The sequence below is a fragment of the Mustela nigripes genome, chromosome 16 (assembly GCF_022355385.1).
Source record: "Mustela nigripes isolate SB6536 chromosome 16, MUSNIG.SB6536, whole genome shotgun sequence".
NCBI classification, from domain to species: domain Eukaryota; kingdom Metazoa; phylum Chordata; class Mammalia; order Carnivora; family Mustelidae; genus Mustela; species Mustela nigripes.
In genome coordinates, this window is record NC_081572.1 from 36,302,323 (window position 1) to 36,324,059 (window position 21,737).

The 21,737-nt window shown below is 38.0% G+C and overlaps 1 protein-coding gene across 3 annotated transcripts in view; it reads left to right on the forward strand.

Moving 5' to 3' along the window:
• Positions 1–21,737, forward strand: part of TADA2A (transcriptional adaptor 2A) — a 50,241-nt gene that overhangs the window by 5,183 nt on the left and 23,321 nt on the right. For all 3 annotated transcript variants that reach the window (XM_059378777.1, XM_059378778.1, XM_059378776.1), the window contains exons 3-8: positions 5,168–5,274; positions 6,582–6,641; positions 14,909–15,000; positions 16,927–17,084; positions 18,368–18,456; positions 19,657–19,729. In XM_059378777.1, the coding sequence (XP_059234760.1) occupies positions 5,168–5,274; positions 6,582–6,641; positions 14,909–15,000; positions 16,927–17,084; positions 18,368–18,456; positions 19,657–19,729 (579 nt within the window). The remainder of the gene's footprint in view (positions 1–5,167; positions 5,275–6,581; positions 6,642–14,908; positions 15,001–16,926; positions 17,085–18,367; positions 18,457–19,656; positions 19,730–21,737) is intronic.

Sequence of the window (21,737 nt, forward strand, 5' to 3'; positions counted from 1 at the left end):
TTTTTTAAATTGAAGTTTCTTTTTTTGTTGTTGTTTTATTGAGGTTTGTTTGGTCTTGTTCTACACCTCATTCGTGATAATCATCTTGAAGACCCAGTTATGGTGTCTCTTTGAGTTCTTCACTGTATAATTTGTATTTTTCCCTTGGGTATAAATTTTTAAAAAAAAGTGTAAGGATACACTTTCAGGCCATTAAGTACCACATTCCTCATCAAAATTTCTCCCAGGATTTAATATCCATTATGATTTTCCCTTAATCCAGTCTTTAATGTCATGCAAAATGATGATTTTTTTCAAATCCAGCACTCTCCACATTTCCTGCTTAGCACTTACAGAATTATATATGTTATACAGCTATATGTATTACGTGTAATATATATAATACATATTATATAATTTCTTGATTATATAATCAAGAGACCAGTCTCCCTTATTTCATTGATGTATTTATTGTAAGTGTGGACATGCGAATTCCTATTTTTTCAAGGGTTTATAATTCATTATCATACTTATTTTGGTTCTCAGATTGTCCCAGTTTGACCTCTGTAATCTCCTTTATTCTGGCTCCTACGTCCTTAATAACACCAATCACTTTTTTGAGCATCTCCTTACCTTTTGGCCGCATGTTCTGGGTACATCTCTTATCTTCCTTGCCCCAGCCCTGGAATCAGCCACTCCCCTGAGGAGCCTTGGTTCCTTTTTTTTTTTAGATTTTTATTTATTTATTTGACACAGAGAGAGAGCACACAAATAGCGGATAGGGGGAGCTGCAGGCAGAGGGAGAGGGAGAAGCAGGCTCCCTGCTGAGTTAGGGAGTCTGATGCAGGGCTCAATCCTAGGACCCCGGGATCACCAAGCAAGCCAAAGTCAGACGCTTACCCGACTGAGGCATCCAGGCGCCCTGCCCTGGTTCATTTTAATGAGGACTGATATTAGAGACCAAGATCTACATTGCTACTAGCATGTTTTGTATCTTGGCTCTTAGACCTACAGAGCTGTGAAATATCTGTGATACATGCTATGTACATATACACCAACATACATACATATTTACCCATACATACACTTGTAAGAAATCGTGAGTTCCCATTGATACCTCCAGTTCATCTTCATAAGCTTTTTTCTTGTTTTGCTCCATTCCTTATTTGTATGTCTTTTCCTTGGGGAGAACCTTGATACCCAACATCAGCACAGTCTTCTAATACATCCAGAATTGTGTCAGAGTTGCTTTTCACATACCACTACATGAAACAGACCTCCTTCAACAAGTTCAGGATTTGTTAGCATCATTGAAGACTGAAGTTATATTGTTAAATGTCCATAAGCTGTTTAGACTTTTTTTTCCTTTTTAGTGTGATTATAGTATTCTTTTGAAATACTATTAATTTCATCTGTTCATACTGCTTTCAGTTTTTCCTTTCTATATTTACTAACTCAATTTTTTAAATTCAAGGAACATAACTACACTTCCAAAAGCCAAAACTGTAGAAAAAGATGTATTTGGAGAATTGTTACTCCTTCCTATGTCTCTTTCACTCCATTCCATTCCCTCTCCCCCAAACCCTTGTAGGTATCCAACTTCATTGTTCTCTAGTTTAACTGTCCTATATTTCTTTTTGCAAAGATAATCGGACACACCTATGTTTGGGGGTTTTCCCCCCATTTTGTACAGGATGAGGTGAGCGCATAGCGCATGCTATGTGCGCTTTTTTTTTTTTTTAAAGATTTTATTTATTTACTTGAGAGAGAGACAGTGAGAGAGAGCATGAACAAGGAGAAGGTCAGAGAGAGAAGCAGACTCCCCATGGAGCTGGGAGCCGGATGCGGGACTCGACCCGGGGACTCCGGGATCATGACCTGAGCCGAAGGCAGTCGTCCAACCAACTGAGCCACCCAGGCGTCCCTATGTGCGCTTTTTTTGAAAAAAATTTTTTTTTCACTTAATAGAATCTTCTGGAAATACTGTTTTAGTTTGTAAAGGTTGTACTCATTCCTTTTTTTTTTTTTAATAGTTGCGTAGTACTACATTGTGGGGGTACTCCATAGTTTGTTCAACTACTCTCCAGGGCTTGGATATATGTAGGTAGTCTTTTTTAATGCCAGGTAATGTTCTAATGCATTCCCATCAGCAGTATATGAGAATGCCTCTTTCTCTACATTCTTACTTAAGAAAGTATTATTAAGACTTGGAGTTTTTGCCAGTCTGATGGGTGAGAAGTTATATCTCTGTGTAACTGCCTCTTATGAGTGAAGTTGAGTGTCTTTTCATATGTTTAAGGGCCATTTTTTTGTCTTTCTCTTTTTTTCTAATTATCTCTTCATTTCTTTTGCAATAGGATTTTTGTTCTTTTTTTTCTCCCCTCAGTTTTTAAGTTTTTATCATTGTATATTGGGAACTTTAGCCCTTTATCTGTAATATGCTTTCAAATATTTTTTTATAGCTTATTTGCCCTTTTATCTTGCATATGGTGTTTTTTTGCCAAGGAAGTTTTTTGTTTGTGTTGTGTAATCAAATTTATTAATTTTTCATTGCCTTTAGATTTTGAATGATGATTTTTTAAAAAGCCTTTCCTTACTCTAGAATATCTTTGTGAAGGATAGTTTGGCTGTTTGGCTGTGTGTATCAATAGGTATGTTCAACAGTTCTAGTTCTAGAAAAATACATATTCCAAGGAACACAACAGCATTTTTCATAATAGTGAAAAATCAGAAACAACATAAATGCCCACCAGTAGAAAACAGATTTGATTAGTTGTTCTCAACCATACGAGACCCCATGTTTTCCTTTTATAATATTTTTAGAGCCCATTTACTCTTTGGAAACAAAATGCCTAGATAATATAACACATCTATACCCATGATGTCAAAGAAACAAATAATAATGCCCTAACTATAATACAAAGGATAAACAAAAGAGAATAATGAACTAATGTACTTTATTATAAAGTAATATGTATCTCAATATGTTTAGACACGATTTCAGTAGAAGACATAATGACTTAAATAGTCAGATGCTTGCACCCATATGTTGAATCACTGTGAATCTTACTACAAAAGCACAGTGATTCATGTGTGTTGTATTGGTGACTCAGAAATCCCACAAGCTTGAATAACTCTTGGTAAAGTTCTGAACAAAACAAGATATAATCTCCTGTAGAAGTAGATGCAGTTGCCTTCCTGGAAAATTCAATATATATTAAAACTGTCAAAAACATTTTGTTTTATAGGTAACATAGAATTGGGTTCTCGGTTATGTAATAATGAACGGGTTTCTCACCAACTTTGAATGTCTGGTAGGATATTTGAAAGTTGTACAGGACATGGGTCACTTCTTTGTTATGTAGGAATGTCTTTTTTTTTTTTTTAAGATTTTATTTATTTATTTGACAGAGATCACAAGTAGGCAGAGAGGCAGGCAGAGAAAGAGGGGGAAGCAGGCTCCCCACTGAGCAGAGAGCCCCACACTGGGCTGGATCCCAGGACTCTGGGATCATGACCCAGGCCTAAGCTTAGCAGAGACTTTAACCCACTGAGCCACCCAGGCTCCCCATTGTGTAGGAATGTCTTGATCCATGTAGGGCATCTAGCAACCCTGGTCTTCACCTGCTAAATGCCAGTAGTACTCTCTAGTCCTTGTGGCAACAAAAAAAGCATTTCCTTAGATTTCCAAAATGCCTTCTTAGGGAACAACTGTTAGGTTAGCTGATGGGTACAATGGAATATTATTCATACATTAAAAGGAACAAGGAAGATGTACATGTAAGGTCATGAAGGATATTGACAGTATATCATCAAGTGAAAAAGCCTACAAAACATTGTGTATAGTATCACTTTTATTAAAATATGTACATACATATCCATTGAAGAAAGGCTGGAACTCAAAACATTAATAAGGATGACTTTATGCTTTTGTTGTCTAAAATTCTTAAAACTATAAATTGGGTTACTTTTACAAAATAATTACTTCTTGATGTAAGGGTTTAAAAGCTCTTTGCTTTGGTCAGTGATGGATATTTTTCTTGAGGAAAGAAAAACAGCTTATATCATTAAAAGGATGTAAGGAAGAAGGTAATTTGGTAAAAATTGTCATCGGGCATTTAATTTAAAACAACTTTGTTCTTCCATGTCAAAATTTAAAATGGGAGAAGCGGGGTAGTTGCTGTTCTATATACTTATTTTGAAGCTATTGCCAGGATTATGTTTCTTTCCCCTGTTGTCTTCCTCCAGATCTTCATTTAGAAACAAATGAAAAGAAATTTTTAAAAAAGGAAACAAATGAAAAGAACAATAATCATCACTTGAAGGAGGGAAAGGTGCCCTGAAGAGTGTTTCTTGGGCTTTAGGAAGGAAAGTGCTATTACAGAATGTGAGAAATCCTGCCTCAGGCCAAGCAGATTAAATTCTTTAATCTACCTTCAAAGCCTGTGTTTTCTTAGACTCCTGCTGTTCAGGAGCCTAACTCCTCCTGAGTAACTTCTCTAGGTTGCCTTGGCTCTAGAGAGGCACACAGTATCTGTTTTTTGTTTTGTTTTGTTTTTTAATCACTTTAGACAATTTAGATTTTACTTCTTGCCTTAATATTTTAGAGACAATACAGTAACAATCATTGAAACTATAGGAAGGTGAGCTAAACTCTCTACTTACCATGAGAGAAAGGGAGCTTTCCTGGGTTTAAGTCTCAACTCAGATATGTAGTAGGATATTGCAAACAGATACTTAAAAGAGTTTTTCACCCCAACTTTTTATTATGAAAATTTGCAAACTTACAGAAAAGTCGAAAGAACGGTACAGTTGGCCACTACCTACATTCAACAATCATTAACATTTGTCACATTTGCTTTATCTAAAAATATATGTGTGTGTTGTGTAAGTATGTGACATTTTCTCTCCTGGAAAAATAACTAGGAGGGAAAGCTTATGTTTGTAAATTTCTCTGCAGGGGTCCTATCTACTTAAATGCCATTTATAGTAGTAGATCCTACTACAGGAAGGAACAAAGCTGCCTTGAAAGAAAAATGTAGTTTTTGTTTTTTCTTATTTAGAATGAGCTCATCTTGTCTCCAAGACAAGCTGAGTCTCCTGCAGAGCTCACCACCTATGTAGTTATTTGCAGGTTTTCACCTTCTTACCCTTTGGTAATCATAACATGTTTTTCTTTCTGTTCTAGATGATCCCTCTGATAAGCCACCTTGCCGAGGCTGCTCCTCCTACCTCATGGAGCCTTATATCAAGTGTGCTGAATGTGGGCCGCCTCCTTTTTTCCTGTGCTTACAGGTAACTTTTCCATTACACAGTTCACCAGTGAAAAGTTGGGGAACAGAGCAGTTGGATGACATAGACTGTTGAATATTCTACATCTCTATATCAGCTTAATGCTCAACATTGCTTTTGTCAGATTTAAAGTATTGAGACTAAAGGGACTGCTGGTTGGCTCAGTTGGTTGGGTGTCTGCCTTTGGTTTGGGTCATGATCTCAGAATCCTGGGATTGAGCCCTACATAAGGCTCCCTGCCCAGCGAGCAGCCTGCTTCTCCCTCTCCCACTCTCCCTGCTTGTGCTCTCTCACTCTCTGTCAAATAAATAAATAAAAACCTTTAAAAAAAATAAAAATAAAGTATTGGGACTCTGGGAAACAGAATTGGAGGATTATTCCTTTTGGTAGCACCAATGACACTGTTACTGAAGAGTGATCTTTGGGCAGGTGACAAGGGAACAAGTCATTCTGTGGATGATGATAGTAATAATACTAATGACAAGTGCTAACTTTGTTGTCGAACACTCTTTTGAGTAATTTGCGTAAATTAACCTTTAGTTCATCATTATAACCCTATGAAGTAGGTATGATTAGCATCCCCATTTTATAGAGAAAACTCAGGCAAAGAGAGTTTGCTCAAGGTCACAGAGCAAATACCATATTTTATTGGATCCAAGATGCTATTGATTGTAAGAAGCATCCCAGTTTTAAAAATGACAAGGGGCTGATGGAAATTTTAATACCCTTTTTATTATAAGATGAAGCCTCATTTTAGAGTTTATAAAATATGGAAAAATACACATTTTAGATTTGCCTAAATATTTTAAGTTTGGAACCAGGTTTCAAATTTACTCTTAGTCTGATTCCAGGGCTTATGCTCTTTTTTTTGTTTTTAAAGATTTTATTTATTTGACAGACAGAGATCACAAGTAGGCAGAGAAGCAGGCAGAGAAAGAGGAGGAAGCAGGCTCCCCATCGAGCAGAGAGCCCACTGTGGGGCTCTATCCCAGGACCCTGGCATCACGACCTGAGCCGAAGGCAGAGGCTTTAACCCACTGAGCCACCCAGGCACCCCAGGGCTTATGCTCTGATCCAAAGAGGAGATGTCCTAGGAAAAAGTCAGTTTTTCAGATTATTTTTTCCTCTGTGAGGGCCACTGAAGAGCTGTGATCAGGTATGTTAACCATCCGCTTGTGGCTGCAGATAAGATTAAATGAATTCTTAAAAACTCATCCTAAGAGTAGAGTACCTCCAAACCGTCTTTCATCCTATAAGAAAGCGTTTCAGAAAGTAGCTTTTTGGTAACCTACTTTTCCTTTCTTTTGCAGTGTTTCACTCGAGGATTTGAGTACAAGAAACATCAAAGTGATCATACTTACGAGATCATGGTAATGGTGAAGTTGCAAGGAATTTCTGTTCATTTGTCAAGTATTGTACTGGGAATATCTTTTTCTTCATCTTCAAGTATCTCTTTCCCTTTTCTTTCTTCCTCTTCTGAATTAGGTAATCTTTTCCTAGTAAGTGTTTTAGGGTTTTATGGACCTACTAAGTCATTAAGTCCAAAAATAATTTTATATACTCAGATTTTTAATTCAAACTTGGAAGGAATTTGAAAGTACTTATTGAGGGGCACCTGGCTGGTTCAGTCAGTAGAGTATGTGACTCTAGACTTCGGGGTTGTGAGTTCAGTCCCCATGTTGGGGGTAGAGTTCCCTTTAAAAAAATTTGAAGGTTAAAAAAAAAAGGACTTGTTGAAATTTACTGATATAACAATAAGAGGTACACTGCATTTTAGGTTCACTGATAAACATACAGTAAATGTGTTGTTGCTGTTGCTGTTTTGGCTAATGATATTATTATGTGGTTCATGTGGGCAGTGGTGAAGTTTACATCCTGCCTTGGGGAAATTAGTTACCCTCTGAGGGTGAAGTTGTAAAATGACATTGAGTGAATGATATGACAGACTGGCTTATAGGCCAGAATAAGACTTGACTGGAACCTGATTGATTGTACTGCTGCCTCTAAAGAAGGAATGAGAGGCAGGTGTTGGTAGTATCCCTTCCAAGCTCTAGTCAGAGGAATGGGCACTTTATTTATTTATTTAAAGATTTTATTTATTTATTTGAGAGAGTGAGAGAGACCAGGAACAGAGGGCAGGGGAGAGGCGGGTAGGGAAAGGGAGAAGCAAGATCCCCATGGAGCAGGGATCCCACTATGGGACTCCTAGGACCCTGAGACCATGACCTGAACTAAAGGCAGATGCTTAACTGACTGAGCCACCCAGACATCCCGAATGGGCACTTTAATAAGCCAAAATCAGTATCTGGTCTGCTTGGCAGGTGTATATATCTTCTTAGAGATAGTTTTGTCGGTTACAGAAAATAACAAGGCACCAAGTCATTTTCTTACATTTGGCCTTCCATTCAGTTTGTTTTTTGTTTTTTGTTTTTTTCAGGAAAAAATACTGGCTGGGCATTTTAACAGTAATAATTTCACATTGTGAATTAATCGACTTATACTTGTGTTAGTTTTCTTTGCTCCCACAACAAATTATCAAAAATTAAGTGGTGTAAGATTACACAGATTTATCGTCTCACAATTCTGTAGGTCAGAAGACCATTAGGCTCACCTGCTTTGCTGCAGTTCCTATAATGTCAAAAATGAAGGTGTTGCCTGCCTGGGCATTTATCTAGAGGTCCCGGGAGAGAGTCTTGATTCTAGTCTGCTTCTGTTCTCATTCAGGTTGTTGACAGAATTCCCTACCTTGAGGTTATAGGACTGATGCCACTCTTCCTTTATTGGCTGATGGCCAGGGCTTGCTCTCAACCTCTAGAGACCTCCTTTCTTCATCCTCAAAGCTAGCAGGGATCAGGAGTTCTTGAGGGTGATTGAAGAAAAATGCCTGGAGTCTTTCTGATCTCTCTTACTTCCTTTGTGCTGAATCTCCTGCCTCCATTCCTCTTATTTACTTTTTCAAAGACTATTCATTGATTTGATGGAGCACAAGCAGGAGAGCAGCGGGCAGAGTGAGAGGGAGAATCAGGCTCCCTGCTGAGGCTTGATCCCAGGACCCTGAGACCACAACCTGAGCCAAAGGCAAACACTTAACTGACTGAGCTATCCAAGTGCCCCCCTTCTTCTTTAAAGGAAATTTTATTGGAGTGCCTGGGTGGCTCAGTTGGTTAAGTGTCTGCTTGTGGCTCGGGTCATGATCCCAGGGTCCTGGGATCAAGCCCTACATCAGGCTGTCTGCTCAGTGGGGAGCCTGCTTCTTTCCCTCTGCGTACCACTCTGCTTACTTGTGCTCTCTCTCTCTGTGTCAAATAAATAAAATATCTTTTAAAAAATAAAGGAAATTTTATATAAGTAATCTCTACACCCAGCATGGGGCTTAAACTCATGACTCTGAGATCAAGAGTCACATGTTCTTCTGACTAAGCCAGACAAATTCTCCTCTCTTACCTCCCTTTTCTACTTTTAAAGCCTTGTGTAATTTCATTGGACCCACCCAAATTAATCTAGGCAGCTATCCCTATTTTAAGATCAGCTAATTAGTGCCTTAATCCCATCAGCAGCCTCCCCTCATAGTAATATCTAGTTACTATTTGATTGAATAATCAGGGGACAGGAATCTTGGGGGTAAAGGGGTGCATCTTTGAAATTCTGCCTACCACAGTGCCGTAATATATCTACTTCAGTTTGTTAGAAGTTTAGAAAGGGTGAATTAGCATCTCTGAGTCTGATTATTTGTGGGGTCCTGTTTAAGATGAGTTTCTGGGCCTATAATGCTGAGAGTCAGATCCTGGTCCATAATTAAAGAAAATGCTCCTTAGAGTTCTTGGCAACCAATGACTAGCCTTCCTCTCCTTCTCTCTAAACACCTTCAGTCTTGTAGTTTCTCCACTAATTATAAGATTTGGAATAAGATCTTTTTATATTAGACTTTGTTTTAGAGAGCAATTATAGGTTTGCAGCAGAATTGAGTAGAAAGTCAAATTTCCCACATATCTCCTGCTCCAACACCTGTATAGTCTCTCCCATTAACATCCCTCATGAGAGTGGTACGTTTGTTTTAACTAATAACCTACATTGACACCTCATTATTATCCAGAGTCCCCATTTACATCAGAATTTACTCTTGGTGTTGTATATTCTGTAGGTTTATACAAATATATAATGTCATGTATCCACCCTTACAGTATCCTACAGAATAGTTTCATGGCCCTAAAAATCCTCTGTGCCTTGCCTGTTCATCCATCCCGCCGCCCCCCGCCCCCGGCAACCACTGATCTTTTTACAGTTTCTACTTTTGGTTTTCCCAGAATGTCATATAATTGGAATCATGCAGTATGTAGTCTTTTCACATTGGCTTCTTTCACTTGGTAATATTTATTAAAGCTCCCTCCATGTCTTTTCATGACTTGATTGATCATTTCTTTTTAGCACTAATTAATATTCCATTATTTGGACATATCACAGTTTATATTTATCCATCCACCTACTAAAAGACATGTTGATTGGCTCCCAAGTTTTGGGAATTAAAGAGTAAAGCTGTTACAAGCATCCATGTGCAGGTTTTTCTGTGGACATAAGTTTTCAGCTCCTTTGGGTAAAAACTAAGGAGTCCAATTGCTGATCACATGGTAAGGTTGTTTAGTTCTGCAAGAAACAGCCACACTTGTCTTCCGAAGTGGCTGTACCACTTTGCATTCCCACCGGCAACAAATGAGAGTTCTTGTTGCTCCACATCTTCACAGCATTGAGATCAGTGTTCTGCATTTTGGCCATTCTAATAGGCATGTAGTGGTATCTCTTCATTTTGATTGACATTTCTCTGTTAGGATGTGAAATATCTTTTCATATTAATATTTTTTTTCTCTTTTGTCAATTGCAAAATGAATGAAGGGTTGGGGAAATGTGGTCAAATTATGTATGACTTTGAGTTCATTTCACCAATATATCAGATCTTCAGAAAACTGAAGATTCTTCCCGAATTCACACAAAAATGCCTAGAACCAGAACACAGATTATTTTCCTTTGAATTGTTTTCACAATTCCTTAGGTTAATTCCGTATAGGCTGGGTAGGTTGATGGTTAGCCACTATAGGAAAACTGTGCTCTCTCTAGCTGTTCTGGGCACCGTGTCTTCCGCATAATCCTGAAGGCACTTAGTTTCACTCCAAGGCCAATTAAGTCTTCTGATTACATCATCTTTTTCTCACATATTCAACACACATATGAGCACATTTTCAGAATTCTGTCTTTTGGGGAGTTTTTGGAGGTTACTAATACTCTCTTTTTTAGGGAAAGAAGAATCCTTCCTTCTGTAGGAATGATGACCAAATTTTGGCTTTTTACACATGAAGCCACTAGAAACTTCATTTTTCTTTTTCTTTCTTTCTTTGCATATGAAGCCACAGAAAACTTTAAATGGTTTTTTGTACTTTTGTCATCTCACAGTGCTGTATTTTTGGAAGTTACTCATGCTGTGGTGGGTGGTGCATTAATCAAGAATTCTTGAGTTCTGTGCCTTTTTTTATCTTATAATTCTTAGAACCTTGAACAAGTCAAGGCACCTCTTTCTGCCACACCCTTTATACCAGTGATTTTAAACTTTAGTGCCTAAGAATCATCTGGGAGCTTCTTAAAATTATAGATTCCTAGTCCTTATTCTTAGAGATTCTGGTTAGTAAGGCTGAGATTGGGTCCAGGAATTGAACAACACTGATTAAACTTTAAGAAAAACTCCCTTATGCCCTTTTTTTTTTTTTTTTTTTTTTTTTGGTGTAGAAAGTCTTTCTTTCTTTCTTTCTTTTTTTTTTTTTAAAGATTTTATTTATTTGTTTGACAGACAGAGATCACAAGTTGGCAGAGAGGCAGGCAAAGAGTAGGAAGCAGGCCCCCGGCTGAGCAGAGAGCCTGACACGACACGAGGCTCCATCCCAGGACCCTGGGATCATGACCTGAGCCAAAGGCGGCTTTAACCCACTGAGCCACCCAGGTGCCCTTGTAGAAGGTCTTTCTTATTTACCTCACAGTAAAGTTGGTGAGGACTAATTAATTTCCCAAAGTACAGTTTTAGAGATAACATAGGCTTTTTAACTATGAGTTTTATATTATTTGTACTTATGCTATTTACCAGATTATTATGAATATAGACTTAGACAGAATATATGACATAGACTTCTCTTTTGGATCTCATCATACCTCATGTGCTGGTCATATTCATAGTATGTAGTCATACATACTGTGTATATGTTGCTTATTAAAATGTGTTGCTTATTAGCTTATTAGTATAATTTCACAAATCATGGACATTTTTTTTCTTTTGTCATCAACCAGAGGTATAACAATTGCTAAATGACTATGTAATCTGAAGGTCTCTCCTGTTACCTTTTTAAAACAACTTGTAGAAAATTTCAAAAAACCAAAATTTTATGTATACACTAAAATAGAATATGTTTTAGTTATCTGTTGCTACCTAATAGCTACTTCAAAACATTGTGGCTTAAAATACCAACTATTTTATTGTCTCCCATAGTTCTGCGGGTCAGAATTCCGATTGGGCACAGCGAGGGTGGCTTTCACGTCCACATGATGTGCGGAGAGGCTAGAAGTCCACTGAACCTTTTTCATACTTCTGGTACCTCAGAACAGCTTGAATTGGTTGGGAGACAGCTGGAGTTTTTCTTTTTTCTTTCTTTTAAAAGATGTTATTTATTTGATAGCCTACAAGCTGGGGGCAGAGGGAGAGAGCATCTGACGCAGACTCCACGCTCAGAGTGCAAAGCCCAGTGTGGGGCTTGATCTCACAACCCTGATACGGTGACCTGAGCCTAAACCAAGAGTTGACCACTTAACCAACTGAGCCATCCAGGCACCCCCAGTGGGAATATTTTAACTGTCCTTAGCACTCCTCCCTCTCCCTAAGGCTATTCCACATAGTCTCTCTGGCAAGGAGGTTAGGTTTCTGATATGGTCATTCAGGTCTCCCCAAACCACAAAAATGGAAGCTGCCAGGCCTTAAGCAAGTCACAGGTCCAGCCCGTATCAAATGGAACAAGATTGCACCAGGATGATTCTGAAAGTTAATGGGGAGCTACCATTGTAATCCAACTACTACATATAATACAGTGTAATAAAGTCCCATATACTTGTTACTAGCTCTTAAAATTATGAACTCATAGCCTATCTTGTTTCATCTAAACCCCCACTTCTCCAGATTATTTTGAAGCAAATCCCCCAGACATTTTATTTTTTTCTATAAATGTTTTACTAGATCTCTCAAAAATTTAATTCAAGTCACTTTTTTCATTATTCCCCAGTCGTGTCATAAGAGCTTTTTAAAAATATCTCTGCTCTCTTCTCTACCCCTGAAAATAATTACTGTTCTGATTTTTATCACCATAGATCTGTTTTGCATATTCTAGAACTGCATATAAATGGATTTATACTGTATGTACTCTTATTTCTGGTGTCTTTCAGCATACTTTTGAGATTCATGTTGTGTATAGTAGTTGATTCCTTTTTGTTACTGAATAATATTCTGTGGTATGAATATGATAAGTTTTCATTCTGTTGATTGGACACCTGGGTTTTTCTTTGTTTTTATGCTATTATGAATAAAGCTGTTGTGAACTTTCCTGTATAAGGCTTTCTGTGGATATACGTTTTTTGTCCTTGGATAAATACTTAAGAGTAGAATTGCTTGGTCATAGAATAAGTGATTACTCATATTTAACTTTTAAGGAAGTGTCACAGAGTTTCCTAAGTGGTCATAGTATTTTACACCGCTGCCAGCAATGAACGAGAGTTCTGATTGTTCCCTGTGCTTGCAAACTTTTGATATTGTTGATTTCTTCATTTTAGCTATTATGGGTTTCATGAGTGTGTAGTGGTATCATAATTTTTTTTAACTTTTACAATTTAATTGGGATATAAATAAGGTCCATACATTCCAATTGGTTGCTTCTTACATGTTTTCTGTTCTGTGGGTGTTTCTCTCTACCTATCCCCCTTCCCTCACTCTTTCTCTTGTTTCTTATAGTTTATTTGATTTTTAAAAAACATAAGTTCTCTGTCTTACAGATATTAGTACAGTGTGAATTTTGCTGTTAACATGTTCTTTGGTCTTCTCTGTTTCCTATAAGTTGGTAGTTAAATATAACAGCTATCTCAGATTCATTTATGATCATGGTATAGATCTGTTCATCAGGGATTGCAAAATAGTTATTTTCTAACCTTAGCACTAGCACTCCTTTTTTTAAAGAGAGTACATGCACAATAGGGAGGTAGGGAGGGAAGAGGGGTGGAGAGAGAGGGAGAGAGAAAATCTTAAGCAGACTCCATGCTCAGTGCAGAGCTCGACACAGGGCTCTATCCCATGACCCTGAAGTTGTGAGTCAAATCAAGAGTCAGTTGCTTAAGCGACTGAGCCACCCAAGGGCCCCCCAGAACTCTTTATGAATTAAAATAATTCTATAAAAAGAAATGTCTCATCTCTGTGGTCACCCTGAGGTAAAGTTTGTACAGGAAAGCCAGGATAAATACCTGATTATTTTCCTTTATTTACTAATTTTGAAAATTTGAGTTGGTTCCCTGGTGTCCTCTAGATATTTAGATTTTATGTGTTTCAGTTCTTTGCAATTATTATCCTTGTTAATGCTCAAAATGTTCCATCTTTGGTTAGTGGGAGCCTCTACAAATTGGCCTCTGCATCCTTTTGACATACCTGTACAGGCTTTGAGAGCCTCTTTGCTTTCCATTATGACAAAATGTTCTAGTCTCATCTGTTACATTTTCTGACTTGAACCTAGAATCAGGTTTGTTTGTTTTTTGTTTTTTTTTTTTTAATTTTTATTTGACAGACAGAGATCACAAGATCACAAGTAGACAGAGAGGCAGGCAGAGAGAGAGGAGGAAGCAGGTTCCCCGCTACTTTTGAATACACCTTTGAATTAAAAACTGCCAAAAAAAAAAAAATTACACTGTTTTCTGGAGTGTTGGTATAGTTATTCTGAGGTCATTGTATGCAGATGTCTTATGGGATAAAGCAAATAAGCAATCTTGCTGGTGTCATTGGGCAGTGGGATTTCTGGCCTGGAGTTTAGAAAGATACAGATATAACATCTATGATTACGTAAAAACTGGATAGTCTTATATTTGAATTGAAAGTTTTAGTAGGAACTTACAATGTATTTTGTCTCAAAAGAATAATTTCCTAACACTGTTCGATGAGAAAGACTAGAAATAACGACCAACCCAGTAGCAATGAACACTTCTAACGCCCAGTACGCAGTCACTAAACACTATCTCCCGCTAAAGGAAACAGGGTTCTTTGAAGAAAAATCTGATTTGGGGCACCTGGGTGGCTCAGTGGGTTAAAACCTCTGCCTTTGGCTCAGGTCATGATCCCAGGATCCTGGGATCGAGCCCCACATCAGGCTCTCCTCAGTGGGGAGCCTGCTTCTCCTTCTCCTTCTGCCCCTCATTCCCACTCAAGCTTTCTCTTCTTTTGCTGTACTCTCTTTCTCAAATAAAAAAAATCTTTAAAAAAAAAAAAGTGAGAATGACAGTCATTTGAATTAGCACTGCATTTCAGGTTGCTGGGTTCCATTTCGACATCTGTTCTTAGGCAAAACTTTTTCCTCCTTAGACCTCAGATTTTCCTGTTCTTGACCCCAGCTGGACTGCTCAAGAAGAAATGGCCCTTTTAGAAGCTGTGATGGACTGTGGCTTTGGAAATTGGTAAGAGCTTGGTGTTAAGGTTTGTCATGCCCTAGGGGGCTTAGAGAAGAAGGTGCTGTTGAAGGGTAAAGGGAAGAGCTTCAGAAAGAGGAGTTTTGGTTGGGGGGGTACATATGTTACTTCTCTGTTGACCCATGACTTAGAGATTTGTTCTCTTCCATTCTGCATATTATTTTCCATGGCCGAAATGCCTCACAGAGATACGGTATGTTTCATTGTCCATGACTGGGCAGTTCTAAAAGGCCACCTTGGACGGATCAACACAGGGAAGGTTGGTTATATCTTTCTGAATACTGGGGAAGTTTAGAGTTAAATAGTCATTGCTCCTTTCTGAGTTTAGGAATTTTTCTTGACTGTGGATACCCTCACCATTTAAGTGAGTCAGACTTTAGGTAGATGGCCATGGCTTACTTGAGACTTGAGTTTGGGAGACCTGTTCTTCGCATTCCCTGTTTTTAGCTTGTAGATAAATCCAAGCCTGGCAGAACTGAACAGCACTCATTGCTGTTGCCCTAGGAGGAAGTGCCGCTTAATAATAATGTTACCACTTTCACTTATACTTTTTTGGGAATACTTTCACACTGATGATTTCATTTTGTGAAATAGATAGTAAGGGGGGACATTATTAAATTATATTTCTTTCATGAAGAATCTGAAGCTTAGGGAGTTAAGATCATTTTTCATGATCATATAGCTTATTAGTGAAGGATTCCTAACTAGATTCTCTCTGTCGTGACTTCCTAGTATAAGTAATCTCTCCTGGTAGTCATAGAATATACTGTGCTACCTCCATTGTGTCCAGGGCCCTGAAGGAGGAAGCTTGAGTTCAGTTTACATATGCTTGTATTTATTCAGCATTTAGTAACCATCATAAAGTGCTATAGGGAATACTAAAGAAGACAGAAAAAGTGATCACTTGTGAGGAGCTTGCTAGTCATCTTAGGACTAGTTTTACATCTTTTGCTTGCCATTCTCATGTTCTAAAATGGACGAATCTTCCCTGTTCCCCTTCCCCGTTGGTAAAGACCACAAAAAAAAAAACAAAAAAAAAAAACAGAGACTACTTGTCTGTCAACTGTGAGTAAGACACTAAACTTGATGAGGGTTGTAGAGTTAAAAATTATGAGATGTATCCTGCCCTCAAGAAGCTTTTAATCCATTAGGGAAATCAAAATATATATAGGGATGATGGGAGTACATGAAGCAGAGCATAATCATGCCTTAGGAGATGGGCAGGTTAAGTACTGTAAAGGAGAGAGGTCAAGAGGGAACTTGGCGAGCTTCCTCTCCACTCCTCCATCCCCGGGCCTTAGGACTCAGAGGTCTGGAGTACAGATTCTGGCTTTGTGCACTTATGTGTTTTATTTTCTCAAGCAAGTTTCATAGTCTCCTTGGGCCTCTTTTTTTCATCTGTGAAACTGTGAAACTACGTGGATAATACTAGGATTGACTTACACATGTTGTGAATGTTCTGGCTTAGTGCTTGGCCTGTTATTGGCACTGGTAAAGATATGTTTGTCCATGTTAAATGTTCTGTAAACTATAAAACATGATGCAAATATAAAACTGTACTTATGTACATTTTGACTGTTCTGAAGTAGTTTATTATAGCAATTCTTTCCCTCAGGCCTAGCCCACATGGAAATTTACAGATTTTTTTTAGTGATGTTCCTTGTTTTAGTGAAAGGAAAGCACTTTTTGGATATCATTTCTATATCTTGGAATAGCAGGATCTGGCACACCAGATTACACCAATGTTAGTCTTCTGTTTCTCTCATCGTTCAGCTGATACCTTCATGAGACTGGTTCGGAGGCATCAAATTCCAGATATTTATTTAGATGGGACCTAAAATATGGAAAGAATAAACCATGTTTTGACCTCTTTGTATAAATGGTCAGAGTTCTCTCTTTTGCTCACGATCCTAGGCAGGATGTAGCCAATCAGATGTGCACCAAGACCAAGGAAGAGTGTGAGAAGCACTATATGAAGCATTTCATCAATAACCCTCTGTTTGCATCTACCCTGCTGAACCTGAAGCAGGCGGAGGAGGCAAAAACTACTGATACAGCCATTCCATTTCATTGTAAGTGCCTCCCTGTATTGCTGAGAGATGCTTAGCTCATCTTCAGGCCCTGTTGCAGGAGCAGATAAACAGTGGTCTGGGCAACTGAAGAGCTTATGGAAGATGGGAGGAGTTGGCATGGCAGTTACTGAGAGTCAGGGCTATAATGGGGCAGGGAACAGTCAGAGTTCCATACCGGAAATCCCAGTGCCCAGAAATGGTGTGTGGTCCCACCCACTCTGAGGCTTAGGAACATACCAGTGTTTGTTAATGCTTTTGTGGATAAGATGTCCAGATTGAACCAAACTTCCATGCTTTGGAGGGTTTACGGTTGTAGATACGAATTACTTAAGAGAGTCCAGTATTTGATTCACTATTATTAATCATCCTGGTGTTGAGCCTAAGAAGCAATTTGTTATTTTAGTTCAAAGCAATTTAGTTATTTAGTTTTGGTAGTAATAGTGAGCCTTTTTTTAATCTCCTGTGGCTAAGGAACTCCTGGGTCTTCTAACAAAACACAACTAAAACCATGATGAATTGTAAATAGACATCTTGGCTGAATGACTCCCAGAGCACAAATAATGAGATAACGAATGTTTTCTTCAGGCCACCCTCCCCTCTCCGCCCCTTTCCTCAGACTCTGTAGAAACAGTTTCAGAGCTGATTAACTTAAAGCTTGATGATACCTATTTGGAAAACACTTTGGATGGTAGCATTTTGTTTTCAAATCCATTAGATCATTTGTTCCTCATAGCAACACAATGATATAGGCAGAAGAAGTGCTTTTGCTTTGTACATGAGGAAACAGATTCAGAAAGGTTAAATTATTTGTGCCTCATGGGACTAGAGAATATTGGAGCTGGGACCCAGTTCCAGCTAACTTCCAAATCCTCTGGTTTTTGTTTTTTTTTTTTTTTTGCTTTTCAGTTGCTTGAGACTTGTAAATTGTTATCAGACGTAAGGGGTAAGGAAACTAAAGCAGACAGGGTACATGCTTATGTTCTCTGTAGTATTAAAGAGAAGATACTTGGTTTTCTTATGTTAAGAAAGCACAAATTAGAAGGAATTTCCCCATTTTATTTAGAGAATTCCCTCAGTCTTAGTTTCCTTTTTAAGAAATCAGTCTGTTTCCATAATACTTTATTTTTCTCACTTTTCTCTTTATAAAAATGTTTTGAATTTTATTTATTCTCTCAGACACTTTTTTTTTCCAAACAAAAATATTTCAGAGTATAAATGAGGACTATTTCTCTGTCACTTTTTCATGCCAGTATTTTATTAACTAAGAACCTAAATTCTTCCAGCTACAGATGACCCTCCGCGACCTACTTTTGACTCCTTGCTTTCTCGGGACATGGCAGGATACATGCCAGCTCGAGCAGATTTCATCGAGGTAGGAGAAACTTGTTTTTGTTTCCTTTTGCCTGTAGGTTCCATACTGCTAAAAGGACATTTTTGAAACACTGTGATTTATAGAGCCTTCGGCAGCCACATTTCCTTCTATTTGAGTGCTTTTTCTCATTCATAGCATTTTCACATATAAAATATAGAAGTTTTCCGTACCAAGAACCTGTTTCTTAAGTTGCAAAGATGTTGGCTCTCACTTCCTCAGTTGATATGGGGTTTCTGCAGTCTGGTTCTCATTCCACCCCTTAGGCATTTCAAAGTTGTACAGTATTGGGTTGGCAAACTTTTTCCATTAAGGACCAGATAGTAAATATTTTTTGTAGACCGTAAAAAGTCTCCGTTGCAACTAAACTTTACCATTACTGTGCAAAAGTAACATAAATAATGTGTAAACAAACGAACATCCCTGTGCTCCAATAAAGTTTTATTTACAAAAACAAGCAGTGGGCTGAAATCTGTCCATAGGCTGTAGTTTGCTGATCCCTGTTCTGTATTCACAAATACATAAAGCAGGATGAATGTGTATAAAAACTCTATGTTCCTCATTCATCCATGGAGTTAAAAACCATGTGGAAAGTAATTATTAAGTCTCTTGATTTATCATTGGATCCACAATCACAATGCTCCTGGAGATAATTTGAAAGTGTAGCAAACTACAAATAATTTTGACAGCCACAGGCAGGTCGCATTTTGTTTCTGGCAGCTTATACTGTAGAGCTACCCCATAGATAGTGCTCCTGTAAATTGTACTGCGTTGAATATGAACAAATCTACCTATTGAACTATATAAGCAATATCAAATAAATATCAAATAGAACCCTCAAAAGGTAGTGAAAGGTAAATTAATTAATGTTGGCAGTGTTCTTATCAAAATACTTGATGACCTATTCAGAGATTTCTCAGTTTAGATTTTATGAACAAATTACTTTTAATTTTTAGAACACTAAGTTTGGACTCATAACTTTCTCATATTTTTGTTGTCTCTACTGCCTGAAAACCTCTCAAACTTTTTCTGATGATGATCTCTTTCTTACAGTAATATCCTGACCAGGTACTACTCCATTCAGTACTTTTTAACAAGTGTTTGTTCATTTGTTTCTTTTCTGTTTGCTTCTAAAGCATGGCTACTGTGAAGGCATTACTCAAAGCTGATGAATTTGGGGTGGGAATTTTTTTCCCCAAACAGGAGTTTGACAATTATGCAGAATGGGACTTGAGAGACATCGATTTTGTTGAAGATGACTCTGACATTTTACATGGTAAGATTTTATTTTAGCACAGGTTTTTATTGATTGTAAAGTGTGTAGTGACACTGTGTTGGGTGCTAGGAATGAATGAAAGGATGAGTAAAATATGTTTTCTGCTCTTACGGGACTCAAAACCTGGTGGGATAAGTTGTTGCATTTACCTGTTGTTGTGTTTAATAACAATGAAAAAGGTCATTTGTGATGAGTGTGAGAATGTGGATCATGTAATGGTAGTTGGTATCCCGGTCTTGGACTGTGTGATCTTCCTTTTGGCTGGGGTAAGCCTACACTGAAGCAGTTGGTTGAATGCCTCTCTCTGCCTCCTTAGATAGAAGGGAATCTGTGCAAATGCCTTGGAACTTCAGTAGCAACTGATGATGCTAGATTTTCATGCTAGATGTTCACCATAATTTGTTAACCCCAAATTTCTCTTAGAAGAGAAATAGAATGGAAGTTCTTCAAGCATTTTTAGACCAAGACTGGGAATTTCTTCTTTCTCAGTACTGTTGAATTCTTGGCGTTTCTGAATTCTCACCTAAGATTAGCCCTCTAAGGATTTATGTCCATTCTTGTGTTATAGCATAAGTAGTTAATGCCAGCAGAGTTCTTACAAGTGGGAGGTTAGACTTTCATTGAATCTCTTGTTTTCCCCCTCTTCCATTTACATTGAACTATCTATTTAAAATAATCCCTGATCACCTTTTGTTTTAGTCTAGAATCGAATGTGATACAATAGGTGAATAATGCCTCCTTGGATTCTCCTGTATTTCCCAGACATTTTTGTTGTTTCTCTAAAACCTGTATCCCAGGCAGGAAAAGCATGTAGAATTCTTGTGGAATTGTAAGTCAAGTTTCTATATTGCATTAACTGATATTCTGTCACTAAGAAGGGCACTTGATTCTTCTCTCCTTATAAGCGCTCTTTAGGTATTTGTTACACCAGATAGGGGACTGAGAAAGTCCTCATTAAAATTTTACCTTTAAAAAAAAAAAAATAAAATAAAATAAAATTTTACCTTTAGGATTTTCTGTCGAAATATTTCTTGAGCCGTTTTCTTCACAAAATTTCATTCCTCCCCTTTTCTCCCACACAACTTTAAGGAAAGTGGAAGTGACGCAGATGCTACTAAAAGAGGAAAGCTTGAAAGCAAACTACTTGAGCATTCACTAGATAGACTATATATGTTCAGTTTTCCACATCAGCCTCCTCTTTTCCAGCCCAGTAACTCACATGCTGGTCCTTCTCCCCTCTGAGGGCGGTTCCTTGACTGCAGTGTGCGGATTGCTGCTTGGTATCTGTCAGCGTGCGGATTGCTGCTTGGTATCTGTCAGCGCACCAGCTTTAATTAAAATGCTATTGTTTCCCGACTTGTAACGTTCTTATTCAGAATTCAAAAAGAAAAAAAAAGTAGCTCCATAAATATCACCCTTTTAGATACTGTTCGAAAGTACCAACTTTCAAAAGTCAGGATTTTTCATGTCAGTAATGGCTCCCAGCCATGTCAGCGACTTGCCGAAATCACTTCTTCCCAAGGTCTTCATCCCTCAGCCTCAACATTATCAAGAAAACGGTGGTAATGGTTGGTATTTTATTTCACTCTTCATTCTTTGTAGAAGCAAGAGTTGCAGTTTCTTCTGGTACACTATGGTCCTTTCTGTAACTAAGTAGGAACAACAGGAAAAAATCAGAAAGAAGCTATTGATTAGCAGTTTTTGTTTCACTTTTGTTTCAAACCTAGACCATACTTCAGTTTGTGTGCTTCCTACAATTTATACAGCCTTGTAAGTTGCTTGATTCTAGTTTGAACTAGAATCAAGCATCAGTTACTGTTACAGCAAGCAGCTTTAACAGAATGTGAATAGTAAGCCCTGCCTTCCTTTTCCCTCCCAGTCTTAGTGGCAGACTGTAAGATGTTCAGGTGGGTGCTTTTTAAAAGATGTTAACATTTGCAAGAGATATCACCATGCTTGAGATCAAAGGGCTGACTTGCTGGTGCCACAAAAGGAGGCTTTGTTATGG